General features: G+C 41.6%; 1 protein-coding gene across 1 annotated transcript in view; it reads left to right on the top strand.

The window, feature by feature from the left end:
- STPG2 (sperm tail PG-rich repeat containing 2) overlaps window positions 1-23315 on the top strand; it is a 629437-nt gene that overhangs the window by 191714 nt on the left and 414408 nt on the right. Inside the window, exons 8-9 of the mRNA XM_075201509.1 lie at window positions 232-391; window positions 2978-3138. Coding sequence (XP_075057610.1) covers window positions 232-391; window positions 2978-3138 — 321 coding nt within the window. The remainder of the gene's footprint in view (window positions 1-231; window positions 392-2977; window positions 3139-23315) is intronic.

Consider the following 23315-nt stretch of genomic DNA (forward strand, 5'->3'; position numbering starts at 1 on the left):
TGTAATATAGGACTGCCACAATGTGTGGTCTGACTATAGGCCATTTTATTCTTACTTAGAGGTCATATACTAAAGCGTTCAACTGTTAGTTTTATTAATATTCTCTGGAGTGCTCTACATATTTTCCAGTTTGTTTGAAATGCATTACTGTCACCAACATATTTTCTTGGCTGTGTAGCAGCTAGTTATTTTTAAATTTTAATCAGCACTTTTTTCTGTGTACTATACTAGCGATTTCTACCTGTGAAATCATTCACCCCAGCCCCAGGCACCTATAATGAACAGCGTACAGCATTTGAGTCTTTGAAGAAAATATCAAGCATGACACAGACACCATTTGGTCACACGGCAGTCCGATTTACTAAAGACTCAAGGCTGCAGAGAACACCAGGTACGCGCAAGGCTAAGACATTTTTCTCTATTAAACCCAATCAAAAGAATGATTGTGTGCAAAAAAGATTATTTTCCTCTCTCTCAAAGATCAATGTAATTATTTATGGTCACATACATAAAAACAAGTCTCCAATATGACTTGTGCCACAACACATTCAAACTGAAGTTATAGCAGGAATGAAACCTGCCAGACATAAACTGCAGTCTCGATTTTTTTCAAATGGGAAACTGAAGAAATATCCCAAGTTAAGTAATTGGGATTGGATATAATTTTACCTGGTGTTGCTTAGGTCAGGATGTTGCTTAGCGTCATTTTCGATTTCACTCTGAAATCTTAGATTCTGTCAACCTTGTTGCCTTCTTCATAAAAAGTCTGGTTGTGCCACTTTAATACAATTTTAGACTATTCAGATCTCCCTTTGCTGCTAAGTTGTTATAATCCTCTTTGTATTCAGAGCATTTATGTCCAGGAGTTTGATTTGTTTGGTAAGACCTGTGACTTTCTGTGCTCTTTTGTAAGCATAAGCATAAACTCAGTTTTAGCTACCCTGGATCACCACTTTATGGGCATCTCACAAAACCATAAGGGAAACTGTTGGTTTTGATACTAAAGTAATTCTGTAGCGTTTAATTGTATTTTCAATTGATGACTAAGGAGGCTTTTGTCTTTAAGGCGCCAAGCCGGGGACATTTGTTCTGTCTGAAGGTCTACAATATCTACTGAAACATGATCTGTCCATGTACTAGTGAAAATGAATCATTGATAATATTTTGTGCAGAATCTGTGCCCAGAAAGACCATGTCTAGCTTAGTATGGATTTCATGTAAGGGGGAGTAAAAGTTGTAGTTCCTACAGTCCACATGTCAAATAGAGATGTTAGGTAAAGAGAAATCTCTCCAACAAGAGGCCACTTGTTGGAGAGATTTCGTTTAGAGTTTGGACCAGCCCAGGTTGTCATTGATGGTAGTATTGAAGTCCCCAGCTAAGATCACCCTGCCCCTCTTGTGCTGGGATAACAGTCCTTTATTGGTGTAAAAGTCCCGGAATTGGTTTTGTTTGGGTACGTACATATTACCTAATGTATAAATGATCTTATTTAATTCACTAATTGGGATAATATATCTCCCCTCTGTTAGAGACACATCAGAAATGCTGTGTTTAATGTCAAGAGTTAATGGCCATGTAGTTACAATGCAGGAGTAAAGCAACATGAGCAGATCTTATGGGGTTTGAAATAACCACGGCGGCCCCAAAATAGTATTGTAACATATTAGTAACAATTCCAAGAGATGGGTGAGGAAGGGGTAAGACCAATACATCAGGGAGAGACCACAATGTTGAAGATTTCACAGTGGTCATGCATTTAAAGGATATTTTCACCTTCAGGATATGATCACCTATCCATTATGGCTAGTGTCGGCTTATTTCATTGTTTTCTAATTGAGAGACAAATTGAGAGCCCTGGTCTTCCCACTATCACAATATAGTATATTACAGTGAGACAGGCAGGTCTAGACTATAAAGACAAGTCTAAAGTTCTAAACCTGTACAACAGCACTCAGAAAAGTGATGTCACAGTGCTGGTTACTGTAAGTAGAGAACTAATTGGCTGGGGATTCTATCCGAGAAACTGGACTATACAGCCAAGTTGCATAGATACAAATATAACAGAATTATAGCTAATAGATAATACATAAATGTACCTCCATTTCAGGTTTACGGGAAGATGAGGGGAGAGGGAGAGGGACAGGATCCTTGCTATGAATCAGTTTTTTAGGTGAATAGAACCATCCAGGTATCCAAAAGTTTTTTTTATGAGAGGAGAAGCTGTTAATATTGTCCAGAATGGCCTCTCATGAACCATGTAGGCTTTGGCTTTTCACGGTTATTTGGGGGCAGCAGCTAATAAGGTGGTCCCTGGGCCAACAATGCATACACAGGCCTAGGGATTATCTGCAAATACATTCCAACACGAAAAGATGTATATAGCCTACTTCCATAGGTATGAAGTGGGCATCAATTTTATTTCAGACGGTCATGAGCTCATCCTGTCGACATTCTGTATGTATACAGATAAAAGGACAGCATCGGCACTGTTAGTGAGAGGGCTTTGTGGGTTACTGCTGAAGATAGTGGAAGGAAATTTTTCCCTTTGCTTTTCCCTGGAAAGGGAACCAAACATTTACTGACAATGGGTAAAATAAAACACAATACAAGTGGACCTGTTTTTTCTCTGGTTATTGTGTTTGCAAACCACCACTGAATACACTGTATCACTACACTAAATAAATGGATCTATACATATGTAGATACTGTACATAAAACTAGTTTGTTTAATAAGGAATGTAGGGACACTTAGCCCTGCAGTACCATTTATGACATTCAAAACAAATGTATATATTCTCCACATGCATTGCTTTAATGAAGGAATATTTTATTACTTTTGAGTTGATACATTATGCCTTTGGTTTAGCAAGCTAAAAATCTTCCACCATTAACCTGTCTGTTCATGTTGTAATGTTTTAGTGTTGCTGCAGACATAATAAGTAATAATAATACATAACTCTTTCCCTCTGCTTTCAGGTCCAGGATATTATGATCTATTCAGTTATGGTGTCGCAAGTGACAGTTTTAAGAAGGCAAATCAGGAATGCTCGAAGGGGGGATTTGGATCTTCTGCTGCTCGCGCCTTGTCAATCTCAAACAAAGACGCAGTGTGGACGCCAGGTCCGGCTTATTATGTTGTAAGTTTCTTAATGCATTATGTTTCTTTGATGAAAATCTAACCGAGAACACAAGAGTAACATCTGTAATGGAACATGATACTCACGTTTGAGTTATTTTAACAATTATAGTGGTAAATTGTGAGAACCTTGTGCACAGGTAACAAAAATTTGTTTTAACCGATAGCAACCAACCAAATACTGTTTTTTTTAATACAGGTGAAAAAATTAAAGCAAAGGGCTGGCTGCTGTGGGCTACATCACCTTCAGTTACCTGTGAACCAGTTATCATAAATAGGACAAGGCAGTGGTGTAGCTACTGGTGAGGGGGTTCACTGTGCATACATGAATCCTTGCACATACGCAGAAGTGCAGAGTAGAGGCAACCAGAGCAGATTGATGCATACCACACACTTTCACACAAATTGATGGGCATTGTTCAATTGAAGTATATGAATGATATTTAATTTCAGAGCAGGCAGGCAGGCATCATGACTACTTGTGCTTATATTGTTTATAAATAGTTCATGCACATACTGTATCTCTATGTGTAAAATATATTTTTAAAAATAACATGAAAATATTATTGAATGATATCAAGGTCTTATATACAAACCCTCAGCCAGACTGGCAATAAATGGCACTGTCTTAGAGCTTGTTAATATAGGAAATAGCACCAGACATGGTTGCCCCTTATACTTGCACCTGCTATAGATCCATTAGCAGATCTTATTAGACGTAATACAATATAAATGAGATAGGTGTGGGAGGTGGGATGTATAAACTCTCACCCTTTTCCGACAACATATGTCTTACTCTCATACACAAAAATATTTGTGGAATGGGCGCAATGCAGGGGTTAAGGATTAAAGGGTATACACTAGTACACTAGGAGAGTGGGTTCAGATACCCTTTAATCCTTATCCCCTGCATTGCGCCCATTCCACAAATATTTTTGTGTATGATTATTTGAGGAGTGTCAGGATATCCTCACGTTGTGGAATTAGTGGCAGCAGATCCAATCCCTTTCCCCTTGTCTGTATTCAAGGCCACTAGGGAGCGCTCACCGAGTCAAACCTGCATATGGTTATTTCCATTGCAAGTATATATTTTTTGAGAAACATATGTCTTACTCTGTCCAACTCCACACCTCCACCCAAATTTATGTAAAGTTTTTAATTCATAATCATCTATAGCTAGATACATAATAAATGATTTCAAATTGAAATCTGTTCCTCCACACATCTTCGATAGAGATAAGTATTTATTTTCACAGAATTATGCCACACAATTATAATTTCAATTGGCGAATGAAAATGATATTACATATTTGGGGATTTACTTTACAACCAACTACTCTCAGTATAAGGAATATTTCCCTACCCTTTTTACCGAAATCCCAGTCAAAGTTCCACAATTAAATTGGTAAAGAAATGTATAAACAAGTATATTTGGATGAACAAGCCACCTAGTGTCAGGCACCGTCCCTGCTGTTTCTCCACTGTTCCTCCACCAAGCGGGGGCGGCCACTTGGTGGATCCGGCCGGAGGCGTCCTGTTGCTACCCGACAGGCACGCAGCGTCCACGGCTATCTCCGTGCCATCGGGCGCATGCGCTCTGTCTTGTCCCGTTGCCTAGCTCTTCTGTTCGGGTGGTCAGCGTGTCTGACTGCCTCTGTTTTCCTCCAATCCTCTGGCAGCAGCCTCTATTTAAATCCTAGTACACACCTAGTTTAGAATGTACACCTAGTTGAGAATGTATTCATATTTGCTGACTCTGCTTCAAGGTCTCACATTTTGGAGGGAAATTCATTGAATTCTAAATTTCAACTCTTTCTGTGGTCCACTCTTTTATGCCTCTATATTCATTGATATCGGGCACACTCTGATAAACTCGCCTCTCATATCTTAAATGCAGCCAAATCTTCCATAGCTAAATATTAGAGGGATCCAATTACTTAACTCTAAAGCTTGGTACACACTATACAGTTTTCATCCAATAATCGGCTAAATCAGCCGACATACGACCGCTCGTTCAAAAGTCGGGTCAGTGTGTGCAGTGACACGATGGTCGAAAGTCTGCCCAAATGGACGATTGTCGCCTCATTTTGTTGGTCGTACCGTTTAATATTTTCGTTCCAATCTCGTTTCAGTTGTGTAGTGTGTATAAACTTCCGACCGATCCACAACAGTGAGTACGAAATTACAGTCATTGCTCACGACAACATGGCTGTAAAAAGTCGATCGCATGTTAAATCGCTCGGCATAAAAAGTTGGTTGAAATTTCTGTAGTGTGTACCCAGCTTAACTCAGTGGCACCTTTCACATGACAATGAAAAAAGTTAATTTGAACTCAGTATAATAACCCAGTAAGCATGATGTGCAATTTATCTCTCCCATTTCCTCCCCTTTGTTTTTCTTCCTTTTTGCCCATCTTTTCATAAATCACTTTACTCAAGTTTTAAAATGTGAAAATGACACGCTGACAATGTTTTCTAATTTCGTTTTTGATTTGCTTGTATACTGTATACTATTTGTACAATTTGTCATTTCAAAATAAAAAAAAAAGAAAATTAATCATCTTTTAAAATGAAACTATTTGTCTTAAATGCACTGGAAATATTTCAAGCCTACCATTGACATTTTACTGATTCTTTTTTGAGTCCTCAAATTGAAAAAGAAAAAGAATACTGCTACAGTTTTTGCTAAATTGGGTCTCCCATAATTAATACATGAAAATCCATGACACTTCTGTGACCTGAAGTTTGTTCAGGCCATAATAAAATATAATTGCATAGACCATACATAGTACTAGTAATTTGGTGCTCTCTAATATATTCCTATGTCTCCTTGACTTCTATGGCAATCCCAGATATTGAAAATTTGTCTCTGGGTTTTATTATTGACCAATCAATCAGTACTAAATCATGTACTGTGGTTATTGTAACTCAGTACTGTTAGCTGATATTATTGTGGATGCTCCGTTTTCTGACCCCTGGCTTACCTGACTCTCCTTTTGCCTGATTCAACTGTGGATCATCAGGTACCTCCAGATATCCAATATCTGCAGTCCACTGTCTAACTTGGAAAGCCAGACACTTCAGCTTCTCAACTTTATCTGGCAAACCAGACTTCCAATATCTACACTCAACTGTCTAACTTTGAAAACGAAAGTCTCCAGCTTATCAGCTTTAATTGGCACTCCAGACATCCAATATCTACAGTCACCTGTCAGATTTGGAAATCCAGTGTCTCCAGCTTTCCTGCTTAACCTGGCAATCCAGACATCCTATATTTGCAGTTACTTGTCAAATAATGGAAAATCAGAGTCTGCAGCTTCCCAGCCAAACCAGCTTACTCTGACTAACCTGTATCTGCAATTAAACTGTTGAGCCTTTTTCAACTGTTTCTAATGACTTGTGTTAGTTGCCTTATTATTTACTGCATCTCAGTTTTACACGTGTGAGTGTTTAAATAAACCACTTTGTTGCATTTATCTGGAATATGGTGAAATACACAATATTTATTTCAGATATGTTTCCAGAAAATGCAGTAAGGTACAAACCGGATGGTGTACTGTAGATTATATCTGTTTGTAGAATATATAGCTGAGGTACTTCAGTGATTTGTAAGGCAGACATGTTACAGGAGAAAGCGGATAAACACAATTGCCGAAAAAGTCCCAGGAATAAAAATCTGAGGCAGAATCTTTTGCACGGCTCCAAAGCACTTTTTTGGGCGGGTCATACTGTCACATTTCAATGCAGAAAATAACAGCTAAGGAGATCGGAATATGGTGAAATACACAATATTTTTTGCAGATATGTTTCCAGAAAATGCAGTAAGGTACAAACTGGATGGTGTAGCACAGGGACTGCATGGAGATGCAGAAGGCAGATAACAAGAACATGGCTGATGCAGGTGAACAGGTAGTTTGTAGAGTTACCTGAGAACAGGTGCACCAGGAGCACAACAAGGAACATGTTGTAACAACAATGACCAGCATGGTACATGGGAAGGAACAGACATAAATAATGAGAGACACAGGTGTACCATTAACGAGGAGCAGAAATTAACTCCTACTAGTGAGTGAAAATGTCCATAGTGGAAGAGCAGCACCTCTGGCGACATGGAGGTACTGTACCCAGGAACAAAACCACGGCAAGACTAACCCAGTTCTAAACAGACAGGCGGTGCAGAAGGCAAGCAGCATCGTATAGGGAGATGCTTCAAAGCAGACAAAGACAGACCGTGACAGTTGATTTTTGTTAAGTGGAATGCTCCTGCAGGTAATCCTTGGGTCTATGTATGTACTGTGACATCAAGGGCCATTTTGCTTGTCAATTATCTACAGCCTTGCTAGTTCTAGGATGGTAATCCTTGACAACATTACTTGCTCTCCAACAGGGGCGGGCTGGACCGGGGGGCAGGGGGGGCAGTGGGCCCCCGGGCCGCTCAGTCTAACGGCTGTTCGGGCCGGCCGCCTCCCCCGTCCCCCCATGGATGCATTAACAGCTTAATATTACCGGTGGCCGCTTTGCATGTCACGCGAGGCGGCCGCATCAGCGCACAGGCGGCCGTATCACATGACACGCGATGCGGCCGCCTGTGCGCCCCCCGGGCTGAAACCTGCCAGCCCGCTCCTGCTCTGCAACCAACAAAATTTTGTTCACTTGAGTATTTTTTTCCATTCTGGGACATTCCAGGATTCGAAGCTGCTGGTTAATCTATTGAACATGTACTGTTTCATAGATTTCCGATTCCTGTTATTCTTGCTGAAACACGACTCTGAATTACAGCCATTGATTACAGTAAGAATTCCATGGGACTTTTAGGGCACTCTATTCAATTCAAAACAATTTTCAAACTATTTTATCCATTCCTGTGGTGGTCTTGAACCTGCAAGTCTGTCTTCCTACAGATTATACTCCGTTTGTAGATGTCTTCTGTAAATGCAAAGCCAAATCTTACCACCACACTTTCCTTTTAGTTGTGACATCATCTTAATCCCTGGTTCTACAACTCTCAGATTTTGTTTGTATCCCCTTTTAACAATGTCCCAATACCTAAGGACGTACTTGGCAAGAGGATTCTTAAGTTTATAACATGCATCGATTACTGAGGATTAAACAAAATTAACATTTAAAATTGATGCTGTATTCCTTTGATTCAAGAACTTTCTGGTCATATTTGTGGAGGTTACATCTTTAATGAACCCCATTTATTGATGAATCTACTAACAAAGGCCTTTGTTTCATTGTCTATGATAACCATTCTAAATTTCCTTTGCTGTTTTCTCTCTTTCTGGAGTTCCAGCTGTGGATACTGCCATCTCTACAATCTCTATGTAGATACATATGTACAAGGCACCTGGAAAAAAATTCATTCCCCTACGGTCTCTATTTGTTGCAAAACATATACTGATAGGCCCTGTTGACTAAAGCTGGGTATACAAGTTTTTCACCCAATTATCAGGACGATTGCACAATAAGCGACCGTTAGGTCTGATATCGCATTTGTGTATGCTCCAATGATCATGCTTCATCATGCACATTGAATCGTTCCTTTCATGTTATGCGCTGAAGCTAACAAAGAATGCTAGAGATCATCTGTAAAAGGAATACTGTCATATACTACCAGCAGTGTCCCCCAAAGCAGGTTTGCTAACGGCAATGGGCACTTTCCAATTCTGCTTAGGCTTGTGAACCAGTCTGTATAATTGCTTTGTGCTCAGATTTTTTACCTTGTCTTGTGGTCATCATCTGTTTGTTACCCTGACCTTCTGCTTCTTTACCAACATTAAACTTTACAGCTGTCTTTATCTTTGGCATTTCTTCAACTATGTGTCTTGCCCCCTGATCTTCTATCAGGAGCAAACTGGGGGACTGTGACCTGGGAGAAAGACCATCACCTCCTTGTGGGTGTTACTGATAAACACCTGAAACTTACTTAGACTATGTGTTTTAGTTAAGATGGTGACAACCGCTAGCGGCATAGTGGGTCATCTCCCAGAGTCTGTGACACCTGTGTGCTGTATATGTTGAGTTTTATTCAAAATTAGTATTTTTTCTGTTCCCAATATTTAAGCATACTAATAAGTGTGATCTCTTTTCACACCTGAAATGTGAAAACTGCAGCATCTAAAACACCTTTATGCTCTGTTGGTTGAGTCAACACAAGTGATTTTTTTAAAGATGGATTTTAAACAGAAGTTTAAAAAAGGGAGTAAAACTGCTTTTAAGGACAATATAAGGGCTAACGTGTTCCAGGTCTAATGCAAAATGTCATACAGGTGACTTATACAAAGAGTATAAAAGAAACCACATGATAATAAGGTTTATTGTGTAACAGATACTTTGTTAAACTACATGAAGGATGTCCTTTGTATGCTTTTTATTATGTTTCTATATGCATCTGAACTCAATAGAACTGAAGTCTGATTACAGCCAAAACCAGAACAATGGCTGCTGGGTGCTGAGTGATAATGGCATAAAACAGGTCATTTGTTTAGATGCATGATCAGAAACCAGTTTTAAAAGCAATAAGCACTCTATTATACAGGATTTCAAATGTAATCCCCTCAGCGACTTGTCTGAATAGAACCAGCAAATGAAATCTTTATGAAAATGAAATTTTCTTTGTGGAATAGTTATATACTGTAACTACATTGTTTCTTTAAGGAACTAACATGATTCAATTAATAGATCCTTCACAAGAATGATAAAAATAGAAAAATCATATTATAGGTATGAATGGAGCTCAACAGTAAAGCTGTACTTAGGCACAGCTGAAAAGAGCTAGGCATGCTGTAAAGAATACATAATATTAAAACCTGTAATTTAAATGTAGCAGGGGCAAATGCAGGATTTCTAGAGGTGGGTTTCCAAATGATTTATGCAAAAACGTGCCACAATACGCATATGACAAACACATTTTTTGTAGTCACATTGTTGCTTATATTTGAAATATATTTTCGGTGAACTTCTAGAGGTAAATTTATCTTGCTGTGGGTTTAAAAAAGTGGAGATGCTGCCTATAGCAACCAATCATATTCTAGCTGTCATTTTGTAGAATGTACTAAATAAATGATAGCTAGAATCTGATTGGTTGCTATAGGCAACATCTCCACTTTTTCTAACCTGCAGCTTGATAAATTTGCCCATTAGTGACGAACGTTAGGTTATACTCTGTATATACTGTATATATGTTTTGGGGTTACTTTATATTTATTGGCTTTAAAGTAATAGTGCAAACAGAGTGTAACGTAAGTGTAACTTTGCATGTAAGTGAATGTGTATGTACGTTGCATTCAAGGTGGAAAATCCGTCTAGGTCTACATGAGTAGCAAATGCATCCATTTGGCAACACACATTCCTCAGACACTTACATCTAACTTGCAAACATGTACTAAAATCTTTTTTTTATATATGTTACGAACGTAAACTTTTATGAAGTATCATTTAAACTTGAATCTACTAGCTAATAAATCAGAAATAACTTCCCGACATGAGTACAATTTTTTTTTAATCTTTTACCCAACATACTCGGCAAATCCTAATCTATTGTCGAGAGAATACTAAAGTCTCAGTGTGAATCATTGGTAAACCTCTAATTACAAGTAATTTGCTAGTTCTGGTGTTAATCATCAGCAACATACACTACTTAGAATTGTCCTTGACCCAAATAAAATCTCTTTTTCAGCCATATCTGCAAATACGTCCCAGTCTGAATGGAATGCATCCCTACCAGCACATGTCCTTACTGTACATTGCCTATACCTGACGCCTCTTCTGATGTAAACCCACCTGTTCAGGAAAGCCTACTCTTTCTCTGCCTAACCTCCATCCTTCTTCACTAATCATAGTAGGCCCCTTCTTCATCTCTCCCTTCAAACTTCTATTCCCCTCACTCTCACTCCCCTCATTGTGTTTCCTGTTAGTCTGCCTCTTCCCTTTAGATTGTAAGCTCCCTCGAGAAGGGCTCTCTAATCCTTGTGTCCTGATTCTGTCACCTCTGTCTTAAGCACCCCAGCCTCATTTCTACAACTCGACACTGGGCCCCTGCCTCTAAATACCCATCAATGGCTCTGAACGTGTTAGTTGCTCCTACACTCCAGGGCATAGGTTCAGCTTGCTTTACTGCCCCTCCCCCCCTCCACATTTCCTTTTTCTAGTCTCTAAAGTGTTCTGGTATTCACTCATACCTCTTTGCATAATGTACCAGTCCTCAGCTGGATCATGAATTTAATTTAATTGCACTGTACGGTGCTGCAGTCCTTTTGTGGTGGCATGTAACTAAAAGATAATAATAAATAATAAAAAGTGCAAAAAAGTGGCACGTCTCAATAGCCATAGTTGTGTAAGTTCTCATTCTGAGTATGCGCAGTATGAAAAATCACGAAGATTTGCTACGCAAACAGGCATACGTCTGACTTTGAATTAGGCCCTTTGTATTCTGCAAGCTTGTTTTCTATCATATGTTTTTTTATTACAGTGATTATGATTTCTTATGGCCACTTTGTGTACATCTGAGGTGGTCAGGTGATCTAACATTACTGGAGGTGTGTTTCCTCTCTCTAACCTGATTGAGGATCTCTCAGATAAAGGTCCAGCTGTCAATTGCCATTTCCTATGCTAGCGTGCATGCGCGGTGAGGCCACGGACGCTCTCCTCTTCTGTTATCGGCAGTCAGGTGCATCTGACCACTGAAATCCCTAGTATCCTATCAGAAGCTGGCCACCACTAAAATAGGCACCTCCTTACCTCAGTCTGGTGCCAGGGCATTGGTTCACAAGCTCCAGCGTTCCTGTCTCCACTTCCCTGTTCTTGTTACTGTTGGTTGGTCCTGACTCCTGGCTTTTTTTTGACTATTCTCTTGCCCTGCGTTTTGGTACTGCTCACCATCTGAATTCTAACCTTTTGGCTTGTCTTTGACCATTCTTCTGGATCCTCCCTGTGTACCGCGCCATCATTTGGAATCTGACCTGGACTGCACGACCATTCCTGTACTTCACCCATTGCACTGGTAACTAACTTGGAGAACCGCGACCTGCGCACCTCATGCCGCCAAGTCCATAACTCCTTGCGGGGGTCCCTAGTGAATACCGGGGGTATGTTAGACTCTGTGCATCCCTGTTTAGTTGTGGCAATAACAGTCAGTGTCATCTATAGTGTCGTCATTAACGTGACAGAATACTCTGGCCATGAGTACACAGGATGACCAGGGACCTTCTTCTAAATCTGGCCCAACGTGTAGGCCAGCAAGAGACAAATCAGGCCCAGCTGTTGCAGTGTATTCAGGGTGTGGTCTACCGCCTGGACTCTCGACAGGGGTCACTATCTGTACGACCTATTGCTCCTACTGGAACAGTTACCACTTCTGCAGCCACCATCCCTACCAGCTCTACTAGCACCAGAGGACTGTGCATACCTCCTCCAGAGAAATATGATGGAGATCTTAAAAGGTGCAGCAGGTTCCTCAACCACTGTGCCATACAATTCAAATTAGCACCAGAGAACTTTATATCAGACAGAGCTAAGGTGGCATTCATTATTTCCCTCCTTTCGGGCCAAGCTCTCGCCTAGGCATCTCCCTTGTGGGAACGTGATGACCCGCTGCTCCAGAATTCTGCAACTTTTATGGAAAGTTTCCGTAAGGTATTCGACGAGCCTCATCGTATGTCCTCTGCAGCTTCTGTTCTTTTAAGCCTACATCAAGGTACCCTCTCAGCTGGCCAGTTCGTGGTAAAATTCTGGACTTTGGCATCGAACTCCGTTGGGATCTTATTGCTATCTTCTGGCAGGACTTGAACAACCGAATTAAAGATGATTGAGTGTCATGTGATCACCCTTCCAAACTGGACTACTTGATTTCCTTTTGTATTAAAGTGGAAATTCGTCACCATGAACGAACCAGGAACGGGATCTTGGTCGCTGCTCTTTTCCTCATATTGTGCCTCAATTTCAACTTCCTGTACTTCCCACTGAGGAACCCATGCAAATTGGCCGCTCACACTTGTCTCCTGAAGAACGGGATAGAAGCATGAAGAATCGGCTATGTCTCTACTGTGGGAAGCCTGGACACCTTCTTCCTGTTTACCATAAGATACAGTGAAACGCCACCTCCTAGGCGATGGTAGGGAGGTCAGCCTAGAATCCTGGTCTGTATCTCCCTGTTCCCAGAAAGAATCTGAGTTTCTCATGCCCATTACTCTCTTCTCGGCTGATGGTCCACAATCTCTGTTTGTCTTTGTGGATTCAGGATCCGCAGGGAACTTCATATCTTCCAGTTTGGTCTCTCAGCTCCATTTATCTACTACACCCTTGCCTCAGCCATTGGCACTTACAGTCGATGGAAACCGAGCCTTTAATGGCTCTATATCCTGCATCACTATTCCTGTCCGGCTGTTGGTGTCACTCACCGGACTGTTAGTTCCTCTAGTTCTAGACATAGCTCTCTCTCTTGCCGGCACCTGTCTTGCACTGCGGCGGTCCGCCATCTTGACCAAAGGATTGTGCATGTGCAGACCCACGGACTGTTAAAATCTTGTTCCTATCCTCATTGGATAATTAATCACCTCTCACTACTTAAGGCACCTGTTGCCCTATTACCTTTGCATGTTCTTGGTCCTCATTCCATTGAGACACCGAGGAGTTTCCTGTTCCTGCTTGTGCTATCTGTTTGCTGTGGACGCTACCTGCATCTGGACAAGTCTTCTCTCCACATCAGTGGTAATACCTGTCAGCCGCAGACCGCTTCCTGCTACCTGGTATCCTACCTGTTCCTGGACAAGTTTCCTCTCCACATCAGTGGTAATACCTCTCAGCCACAGACCGCTCCATGTTACCTCGTATCTTACATTGTTGATTGGCTGTTTGCATAGACTTTCTCCAGTTGTCAAGTATCTGCCTGTTGTATGTTACCTGCGTGCTAAGCACTTTGGAACTCTCTCCTCCTTTTATTACTGCTTATCATTGTGCCATGCTACCATTGTTTCCACTGCTCAGAGACTATGCATACATATCATTGACATTCCTTTCTTTCATTCAGTTTGTGTAGTTCCGTATATTCACCACACTCCCCAGAGGGCCACGACCTGCACTGTGGCAGCTGCTAAAACCATACTTCCTTGCGGGAGTTCCTGGAGAAGACCAGCCACTGTGTTAGACTCCGCGCCTCTGGTGAGTAAGGCTACACCTGGTGAATTCTGGGTAAAACTCCTAGTGCCCGTGACAGTAAGAACAGGCCATGACAGACCCAGGTTCGGAACCGACAGCTAAGGACTTGCTGCATCACCTGGTTACTCGGGTAGAACAACAAAATGTTCGTCAGCAACAATTACTTCAATGTTTTCAGTCCCTAGTCTCTCGGGGAGACCCTGTGCAGAATGTATCTTCTACTATAAATCCTCTGGTGTCTTCTTCTCTCCTAGTGCCATCCCAGGTGTCTACTGCTTCTGCTCTACACCTGCCTACTCCTTCAAAATTTGATGGAGACCCGGAAGCTTGTAGAGACTTTCTCAATCAGTGCTCCATTCATTTCGAACTCCAACCTCAAAATTTCCCTACTCATCACTCTAAAGTGGCTTATATAATTTCCTTGTTTTCTGGACAGACTCTGGCATGGGCCTCCCCTCTGTGGGAAAGAGATGACCCTCTGTTGTAAAATAGTGCCATGTTTATTTCAACATTCCGAAGAATATTTGATGATCCTCGTCGTGTTATTTCTGCTGCCTCTAGTATTCTTAGTATTCTTCGGTTTCGCCAAGGATCCCATTCAGTAGCACAGTATGTCATCCAATTTCGCACACTTGCCTTTGAACTCCAATGGAACAATGAGGTGTTGATAGCTGCCTTCTAGCAGGGTCTTGCTGATAAAATTAAAGACGTATTGGCCTCACAAGAGTTACCTTCCTCCTTGGATGCTTTGATATCTTTGTGTAACCGAGTGGACATGAGATTCCGAGAAAGAAACTCTGAAAGGGAATGTTCATCTAAAATACCTGTCCGCTTGGCATCCCGATTTCGTCAGCCTTCACCGCCAATAGAACCCATGGAGGTGGGACGTTCTAAATTGACTCCAGAGGAGAGGGAACGACGATTAAAGAATAAACTTTGTATTTATTGTGCTGATCCTAATCATATGTTGAACTAATGCCCTAAAAGGTCGGGAAACGCAATGCCCTAACCTGTTCTGGAGAGGTAAGGTTGGGGTCCCTGGAATCCTCCATGTCATATGGATTCTAAAACTTGTTCGTTTGCTGTCACTGTTTCAACTTCCACTAAGTCTTTTACATCTCAATCACTTCTGGACTCTGGAGCAGCTGGAAGTTTTATCTCAAGGTCCTTAGTGTGTCAGTGGTCCTTACCAGTGATTCCTTTAAAAACAGCTATTGCCGTCACGGCCATTGATGGCTCACGAATTACTAATGGAACTATTGCTCAACGTACCATCCCTTTAACCCTTCAAATCGGGGCCTTACACCAAGAGCAAATTTCTTTGTTGGTCCTTTCTATTACCACTAGTCCTATCGTACTTGGACTTCCATGGCTTCAACTCCATTCTCCACAAATTGATTGGAACGTTCTGCAAGTTGCATCCTGGGTTCTGGCTTGTCATCATAGATGTCTGACTCAAGTTCTTTCTGTGAAAATAAATAAATCCTCTATAGCACCTTGTTTGCCTTTTCTTCCTCCACAGTATGCTTCCTTCGCTGATGTATTTGATAAAGCCCAGTCAGAACGCCTTCTGCCTCATCGGGCTTGAGATTGTCCAATAGATTTACAACTTGGCAAGAATCCTCCAAGGGGTCGTGTATACCCTCTCTCATTACCTGAGACCCAGGCGATGTCTGACTATGTCAAGGAAAATCTCCATTGTGGGTTTATTTGGCCGTCCCTTTCTCCCGCTGGAGCGGGTTTCTTTTTCGTTAAGAAGGACGGTTCATTAAGACCTTGTATAGATTATCGAGGTCTTAACGCCATAACCATCAAAAATCGTTACCCTATTCCACTAATTACTGAACTTTTTGAACGCATCAAGGGAGCTCGGATATTCATCAAGCTAGACCTTCGTGGTGCTTACAATTTAATTTGGATCAAGGCCGGAGATGAATGGAAGACAGCTTTTAACACCAGGGATGGACACTACGAATATCTCGTCATGCCATTTGGGTTGTGTAACGCCCCAGCTGTCTTCCAGGGATTTGTAAATGAGATTTTCCGGGACTTGTTGTATGTTTGTGTCGTTGTCTATCTAGACAACATATTGATATTTTCTCAAAATCTTTCGTCTCATCGACAACACGCGGCAGAGGTTCTTTCTAGACTTCGGAAAAATTTACTATTTTGTAAGCTGGAGAAATGTTCCTTCGAATTATCCCAAATTCCTTTCTTAGGATATATTGTGTCTGGAATAGGCCTAGAGATGGATCGGGAGAAAGTGAATGCAGTTTTACATTGGCCCCTGCCAACTACACTCAGAGCTATTCAACGCTTTTTAGGGTTTGCTAACTATTATCGACGTTTTATTCAGGGATTCTCTTCCATTGTCTCTCCTATAGTGGCTCTTACCTGTAAGGGTGCTAATACCAAGCAATGGCCTCCTGAGGCCCTCCAAGCATCTCAGTTCTCAACTGCTCCTATTCTTCAACAACCTGATGTGACTCTTCCATTCTTCCTCGAAGTTGATGCCTCTAATCTTGGACTAGGGGCCATTCTATCCCAGAGATCGGTACAAAAGAAATTTCATCCTTGTGCTTTTTATTCTCGAAGTCTATTACCTGCAGAGAAAAATTATACTATCTGGGATAAGGAGCTATTGGCCATTAAAGTAGCTTTGGAAGAATGGAGATACATGCTGGAAGGTGCTCGTCATCTCTTGACTATATTTACTGACCATAAAAATCTTCTCTATCTTCAGTCAGCTCAATGTATGAACCCCCGACAAGCAAGATGGTCACTTTTCTTCTCTTGCTTTGATTTAATTATCACCTTCAAACCAGCTTCCAAGAATAAAAAAGCGGATGCATTGTCCCGGGCGGTTCCTCCTTCCTCTGATTTTGAAGATTGTTTTGATCGCCCTATACTTGATCCTAAATCCCTGATCCCTAGCTGCTTCTTCCACCAATGTTCTACCGTTTGGGAAAACCTTTATGCCACTGCTTCTTCGAAAAAAGATTCTGTCATGGTATCATTCCTCTCGTTTTGCCGGGCATTCTGGAGTACGGAAAACATTAGAGATTCTCTCTTGGAGTTACTGGTGGCCCTCTATTAGGAGAGATGTCAAGGAATTTGTGGCCACTTGTGATGTTTGTTCCCAATTCAAGTCCTCCCATAGATCACCGGCGGGGTTACTTCAACCACTACCTATTCCTTCTAAACCATGGACCCATATAAGTATGGATTTTGTTACTGACCTTCCTCTCAGCAAGAGATGTAATACCATTTGAGTGATTGTTGATAGGTTCTCTACGATGGCTCATTTCATCCCTTTGATAGGGTTACCTTCTTCCTCTACATTGGCTGATCATTTTATCAAAGAAATATTTCGAATTCATGGATGTCCGTCTGAAATTGTTTCGGATAGAGGAATACAAATTGTCTCCAGATTTTGGCGAGCCCTTTGCAAGACCTTGGGTATTCGATTGTCATTATCATCCTCATACCATCCTCAATCGAATGGACAGACCAAGAGAGTCAACCAGGACCTAGAGACTTTCGTAAGAATTTTTTCTTCAGCCAATCAGGACAATTAGGTAGATTTAGTCCCATGGGCTGAATTTTCCCATAATAACATATATCATGAGTCATCTTCCAAAACACCATTCTTTGTGGTATACGGTCACCATCCGTCTCTCCCAGAATTTCCTTCCCTCCCTCCTACCCAAGTTCCTGCTGTTAATGTATTCTGTCAAAAGTTTAAATCCATTTGGACTCAGGTTAAATCCTCGCTGAATAAGGCATCTTTGAGATATAAATTCTTTGCTGATAAAAAGAGGCGAGCAATTCCAGCACTTAAAGTTGGAGATCGTGTATGGCTCTCTACCAAGAATATTCACCTGAAGGTTCCTTCTATGAAGTTTGCTCCACGTTTTATTGGTCCATATAAAATCACTCAGGTGATAAATCCGGTCTGTTTCAAACTGTTGTTGCCTAAGAACCTTCGTATCTCCAACTCTTTTCACGTTTCATTACTCAAGCCTCTTATCAACAACCGATTTTCTGTCCCTTCAGCACCTCGTCCAGTTCAAATTCAACAAGAGGAGAAGTTTTAGATTACTCATATACTTGATTCAAAAATTTCTAGAGGAGTCCTTCGTTTTTTGGTGCATTGGAAAGGCTTTGGTCCGGAGGAACGCTCTTGGATCCGTGCGGATGATCTCAATGCTCCAGCACTTCTGAAAAAGTTTTATACCAAATATTCGGGCAAACCCGGTTCCAGGTGTTCTGTGCCCACCTTTAAAAGGGGGGGGGGGGTACTGTCACTCACCGGACTGTTAGTTCCTCTAGTTGTAGACATAGCTCTCTCTCTCTCTTGCTGGCGCCTGTCTTGCGCCGCGGCCGTCCACCATCTTGACCAAAGGATTGCGTATGTGCAGACCCGCGGACTGTTAAAACCTTGTTTCTATCCTCATTGGATAATTAATCACCTGTCACTACTTAAGGCACCTGTTGCCCTATTAACTTTGCCTGTTCTTGGTCCTCATTCCATTGAGACACCAATGAGTTTCCTGTTCCTGCTTGTGCTATCTGTTTGCTGTGGACGCTACCTGCACCTGGACAAGTCTTCTCTCCACATCAGTGGTAATACCTGTCAGCCGCAGACCGCTCCATGTTACCTCGTATCTTACCTGCTCCTGGACAAGTCTTCTCTCCAGATCAGTGGTAATACCTCTCAGCCGCAGACTGCTTCAAGCTACCTTGTATTCTACCTATCTCTGGACAAGTCTTCACTTCATGCCAGCGGTAACACCTGCCAGGAGCAGCTTACTCTACTACTTTGTATGTTACCTATTTTTGGGACTAAAGTCTATAGTGCCCTTGGAGTATAGCTGCGAGTCGCTGACTCTCCTACTACATTGTTGATTGGCTGTTTGCATAGACTTTCTCCAGTTGTCAAGTATCTGCCTGTTGTATGTTACCTGCGTGCTAAGCACTTTGGAACTCTTTCTTCCTTTTATTACTGCTCATCATTCTGCCGTGCTACCATTGTTTCCACTGCTCAGAGACTATGCATATATATCATTGACATTCCTTCTTTTATTCAGTTTGTGTAGCTCCGTATATTCACCACACTCCCCAGAGGGCCGCGACCTGCACAGTGGCAGCCGCTAAAACCATACTTCCTTGCGGGAGTTCCTGGAGAAGACCAGCCACTGTGTTAGACTCCGCGCCTCTGGTGAGTAAGGCTACACCTGGTGAGTTCTGGGTAAAACTCCTAGTGCCCGTCACAGTTGGTAGGAGCTCTCCATTCCAAATGGATAAGATTCCTGGTTCATTCTGCAATCCGCTAAACCTATTATTTTGGGTCTGTCCTGGTTGAGGTCACATTCTCCACAATTCGATTGGCATCATGCTCAGGTTATTATTGGGGTCCTCTTTGCAGATCACATTGTTTGACACCAGTCACACCCTGCAATACTGATATTTCCTGTCAAGCTACCACTTCTCAGGACCTTCACCCCAAGGTCTACTCCGACTTCCTCAATGTTTTTAGCAAATTGGCTGCAAAATCTCTCCCTCCTCATTGTCCCTGGGACTGCCCCATTGATCTGGTACCTGGCAAGAATATTCCTCTGGGTAGAGTATTTCCTTTGTCTTTACCAGAGACTAGGGCCATGTCTGAATACATCTCGGAGAATATCAAGCGGGGATTTATTCGTAAGTCATCCTCTCCCGCTGGCGTAGGATTTTTTTTTGTCAAGAAGAAAGATGGGTCTCTCAGACCATGCATTGACTTTTGCAACCCCAATGCCATTACTGTCATGAACCGGTAGCCCCTTCTCCTTATCTCCGAGCTGTTCAATCGTATTCGTGAAGCTCAAATCTTCACAAAATTGTATCTTAGAGGGGCTTACAATTTAATCAGAATCAGGAAAGGGGATGAATGGAAAACCAGTCCATTGTGGTTTATTTAGACAATATTCTGATATTCTCACAGGACCTGTCTTCTCACCGCGCACATGTTAAGGAGGTGCAACTCCGCTTATGAGAAAATCACTTATATTGCAAGTTGGAATAGTGCCTCTTCGATCAATTACAGATACCCTTTCTGGCCTTTTAATGGACCCAAGTAAAGTAAAGGCTATTCTGGATTGGTCTCAGCTGGCAGGGCTAAAAGCCACTCAGCGCTTTATTGGCTTCACAAATTATTACTGACAATTCATTCAGGGATTTTCCACTCTTATTTCTATCGTTACCTCCCTTACCCGCAAAGGAGGGCAGGTCAAGTCTTGGCCAGAGGAGGCAGTTCACGCATTTAGGGCTATCAAAGAAGCCTTCTCCACGGTTCCCATCTTGAGACAACCTAATGAACATAAACCTTTTTTGTGGAAGTTGATGCCTCTTCGATGGGTGTGGGGCCTATCCTGTCCCAGAAGTATTCTTCTGGTAACCTCAGACCTTGTGGTTTTCTTTCTAAAAAATTTCTCCTACTGAATATAATTACGGTATTGGAGACAAGGAACTCTTGGCTATCAAACTCGCCTTGGAAGAGTGGCGCTACTTGGGAGCTCTATTTCAGTTCACTGTGTTTACGGACCATAAAAATCTCTCCTATTTACAGTCTGCCCAATGTTTAAATTCCCCGTATCCCATTGGTCTCTATTCTTCAGCAGATTCCAGCTGATGCTGACTTTTTGGCCGAGCTCCAAGAATTTTAGGGCCGATGCTCTCTCCCAAGCCTTTGATTCCTCTGATTCCAAGCCTCCTGTTACTTCCAAACCCATCATCAATCCTATTAAGATTCTGGCCTTGACGTGATCATCTATAAAATCTCCTCCTGTTGGATGTTCCTTTGTTGATTCCCATCTGCGCGGCACATTGTTGAAGTGGGCACATAATTCCAAAGTACAGGGAATTTGCATAATTCCAAAGTGCAGTCTTTTTAACACCAGCATGGTGTTAAGAAGACGGTGGCACTCCTTTCTCGTTCTTACTGGTGGCCTTCTTTGATCTCCGATGTACGAAAATATATCCTGACCTGTGAAATCTGTGCTCAACACAAGACTCCTGGACACTCTCCTGCCAGACTTGTACTTCCGCTTCCCATTCCAGAATTTCCATGGTCCAGTATGAGTATGAATTTTTTTTACTGACCTTCCTAGCAGTCATGGTCACACTTGCATTTGGGTAGTTGTTGACCGTTTTCCAAATTCACTCATTTCAGTCCTCTCAAGGGACTACCATCTGCCTCCGAACTGGCCTCATTGTTTATTCTTCACATTTTCCATCTGCATGGTTGTCCCTGGGAGATCATCTCTGACCGTGGGGTGCAGTTCATTTCTAGTTTTTGGACAGCCTGTTGCAAACTTTTAGAAATCAATCTAATGTTTTCCTCAGGATACCATCCACAGACGAATTGACCCACCAAACTGAGCGGGTCAACCAGGATTTGGAATCTTATATTCAATGTTTCTTCTCCTAACAATAATCCTCTTGGAGTGAGTTTCTTGCTTGGGCAGAATTCTCTCACAATAATCATATATACGAATCTACAGGCAGGTCACCCTTTTTTACATTATTCGGGAGACACCTGGTTTTGCGCACGTTTTCGGATTTACCTGATTCTATTGTACCCGCAGCTCAAGATTTTTCTCAGATCTGGGGGCAAATGTATCACACTGAGTATTTTCCGGCGGGTTTAAAAAACCAGATTCTAGCTATTATTTATTTAGTACATTCTACAAAATGACAGCTAGAATCTGAATGGTTGCTATAGGCAACATCTCCACTTTTCAAACCCGCCGGAAAACTCTCAGCTTGATACATTTACCCCCTGGTGGTAAATGTCTCAAGGTGCGATTTTGCAAATTCAGCAATTTGTTTTGTGGAACTACAAGTCCAAGCCCGCCCTGGCTGCCCTAAACAGTCTGGGCATGCTGATGCTTGTATAACTACAAGCACCAGCATACCCATGGCAGCCAGGGCATGCTGGCACTCTGAGAACCCCAAGAGCCAACATGCCCTGACACCTATTGTGGGCTGCAACCTGTAGTTCCACAAAAGAAAATGCTAAATAAATTCCATCTCCCTGTTTACAGCTACACAATTTTAATAAAAATAATAAAACCCCAATAAAAACAATACACACCCTCATTCATACCACATACATTTATTAAAAATAAGAAAACCCCAAAATACTCACCAATCAGATTTCTTCTTCTTACGTAAGTAGCTTTTAATCCAAAAATGCTTGAAAACCAAGTCCAAATAAATTTGTATCCAAAGTCCCTGCTTGAAAAGTCCAAATAAATTTATATCCAAAGTCCCTGCTTGAAAAGTCCAAAGAAATTTGTATTATAAAGTCCATGCTTGAAAAAATCTTCAGTTCTTTTGGCCAGGAGGTCCCCCTTGTTGATTGCAGTCTTCTTATCTTCAGCCCAGGAGGGGCCCCATATTTGTATTCCACTCTGGAACATGCTTGGTTAAAAAATAAAAAAAGATGAGACGCCGCAAAACAGCTTGTACAGGCTACGATTCGCAGTGAGCTTAGCTTGTCCGCGAGATCTATTTATAGTATAAGGGGTTTTCCCATGACAGCATGGGAAAATCCCTTATACTATACATCTTTTTTTTATTTTTTTAACCAAGCAGGGACTTTGGATACAAATTTATTTGGACTTAGTTTTCAAGCATTTTTGGATTAAAAGCTGCTGACAAAAGAAAATGAAATCTGATTGGTGAGTATTTTGGTATTTTGTTTTCTTATTTTTAATGTATGTGGTATGAATGAGAGTGTGTATTGTTTTTATTGGGGTTTTATTATTTTTATTAAAAGTGTGTAGTTGTAAACAGGGAGTTTCTTTTGTGGAACTACAGGTTGCAGCCAGCCATGGTTATGTTGGTGCTTGTAGTTATACAAGCATCAGCATGCACAGACTGTTTAGGGCAGCCCGGACTGGCTGGGACTTGTAGTTCCACAAAACAAAATGGCGTCAGTTTGTTATTTTATATTATTTTTGGTTTTATTAGCCTACTA

Source organism: Mixophyes fleayi, chromosome 1, assembly GCF_038048845.1.
Source record: "Mixophyes fleayi isolate aMixFle1 chromosome 1, aMixFle1.hap1, whole genome shotgun sequence".
NCBI lineage: Eukaryota > Metazoa > Chordata > Amphibia > Anura > Limnodynastidae > Mixophyes > Mixophyes fleayi.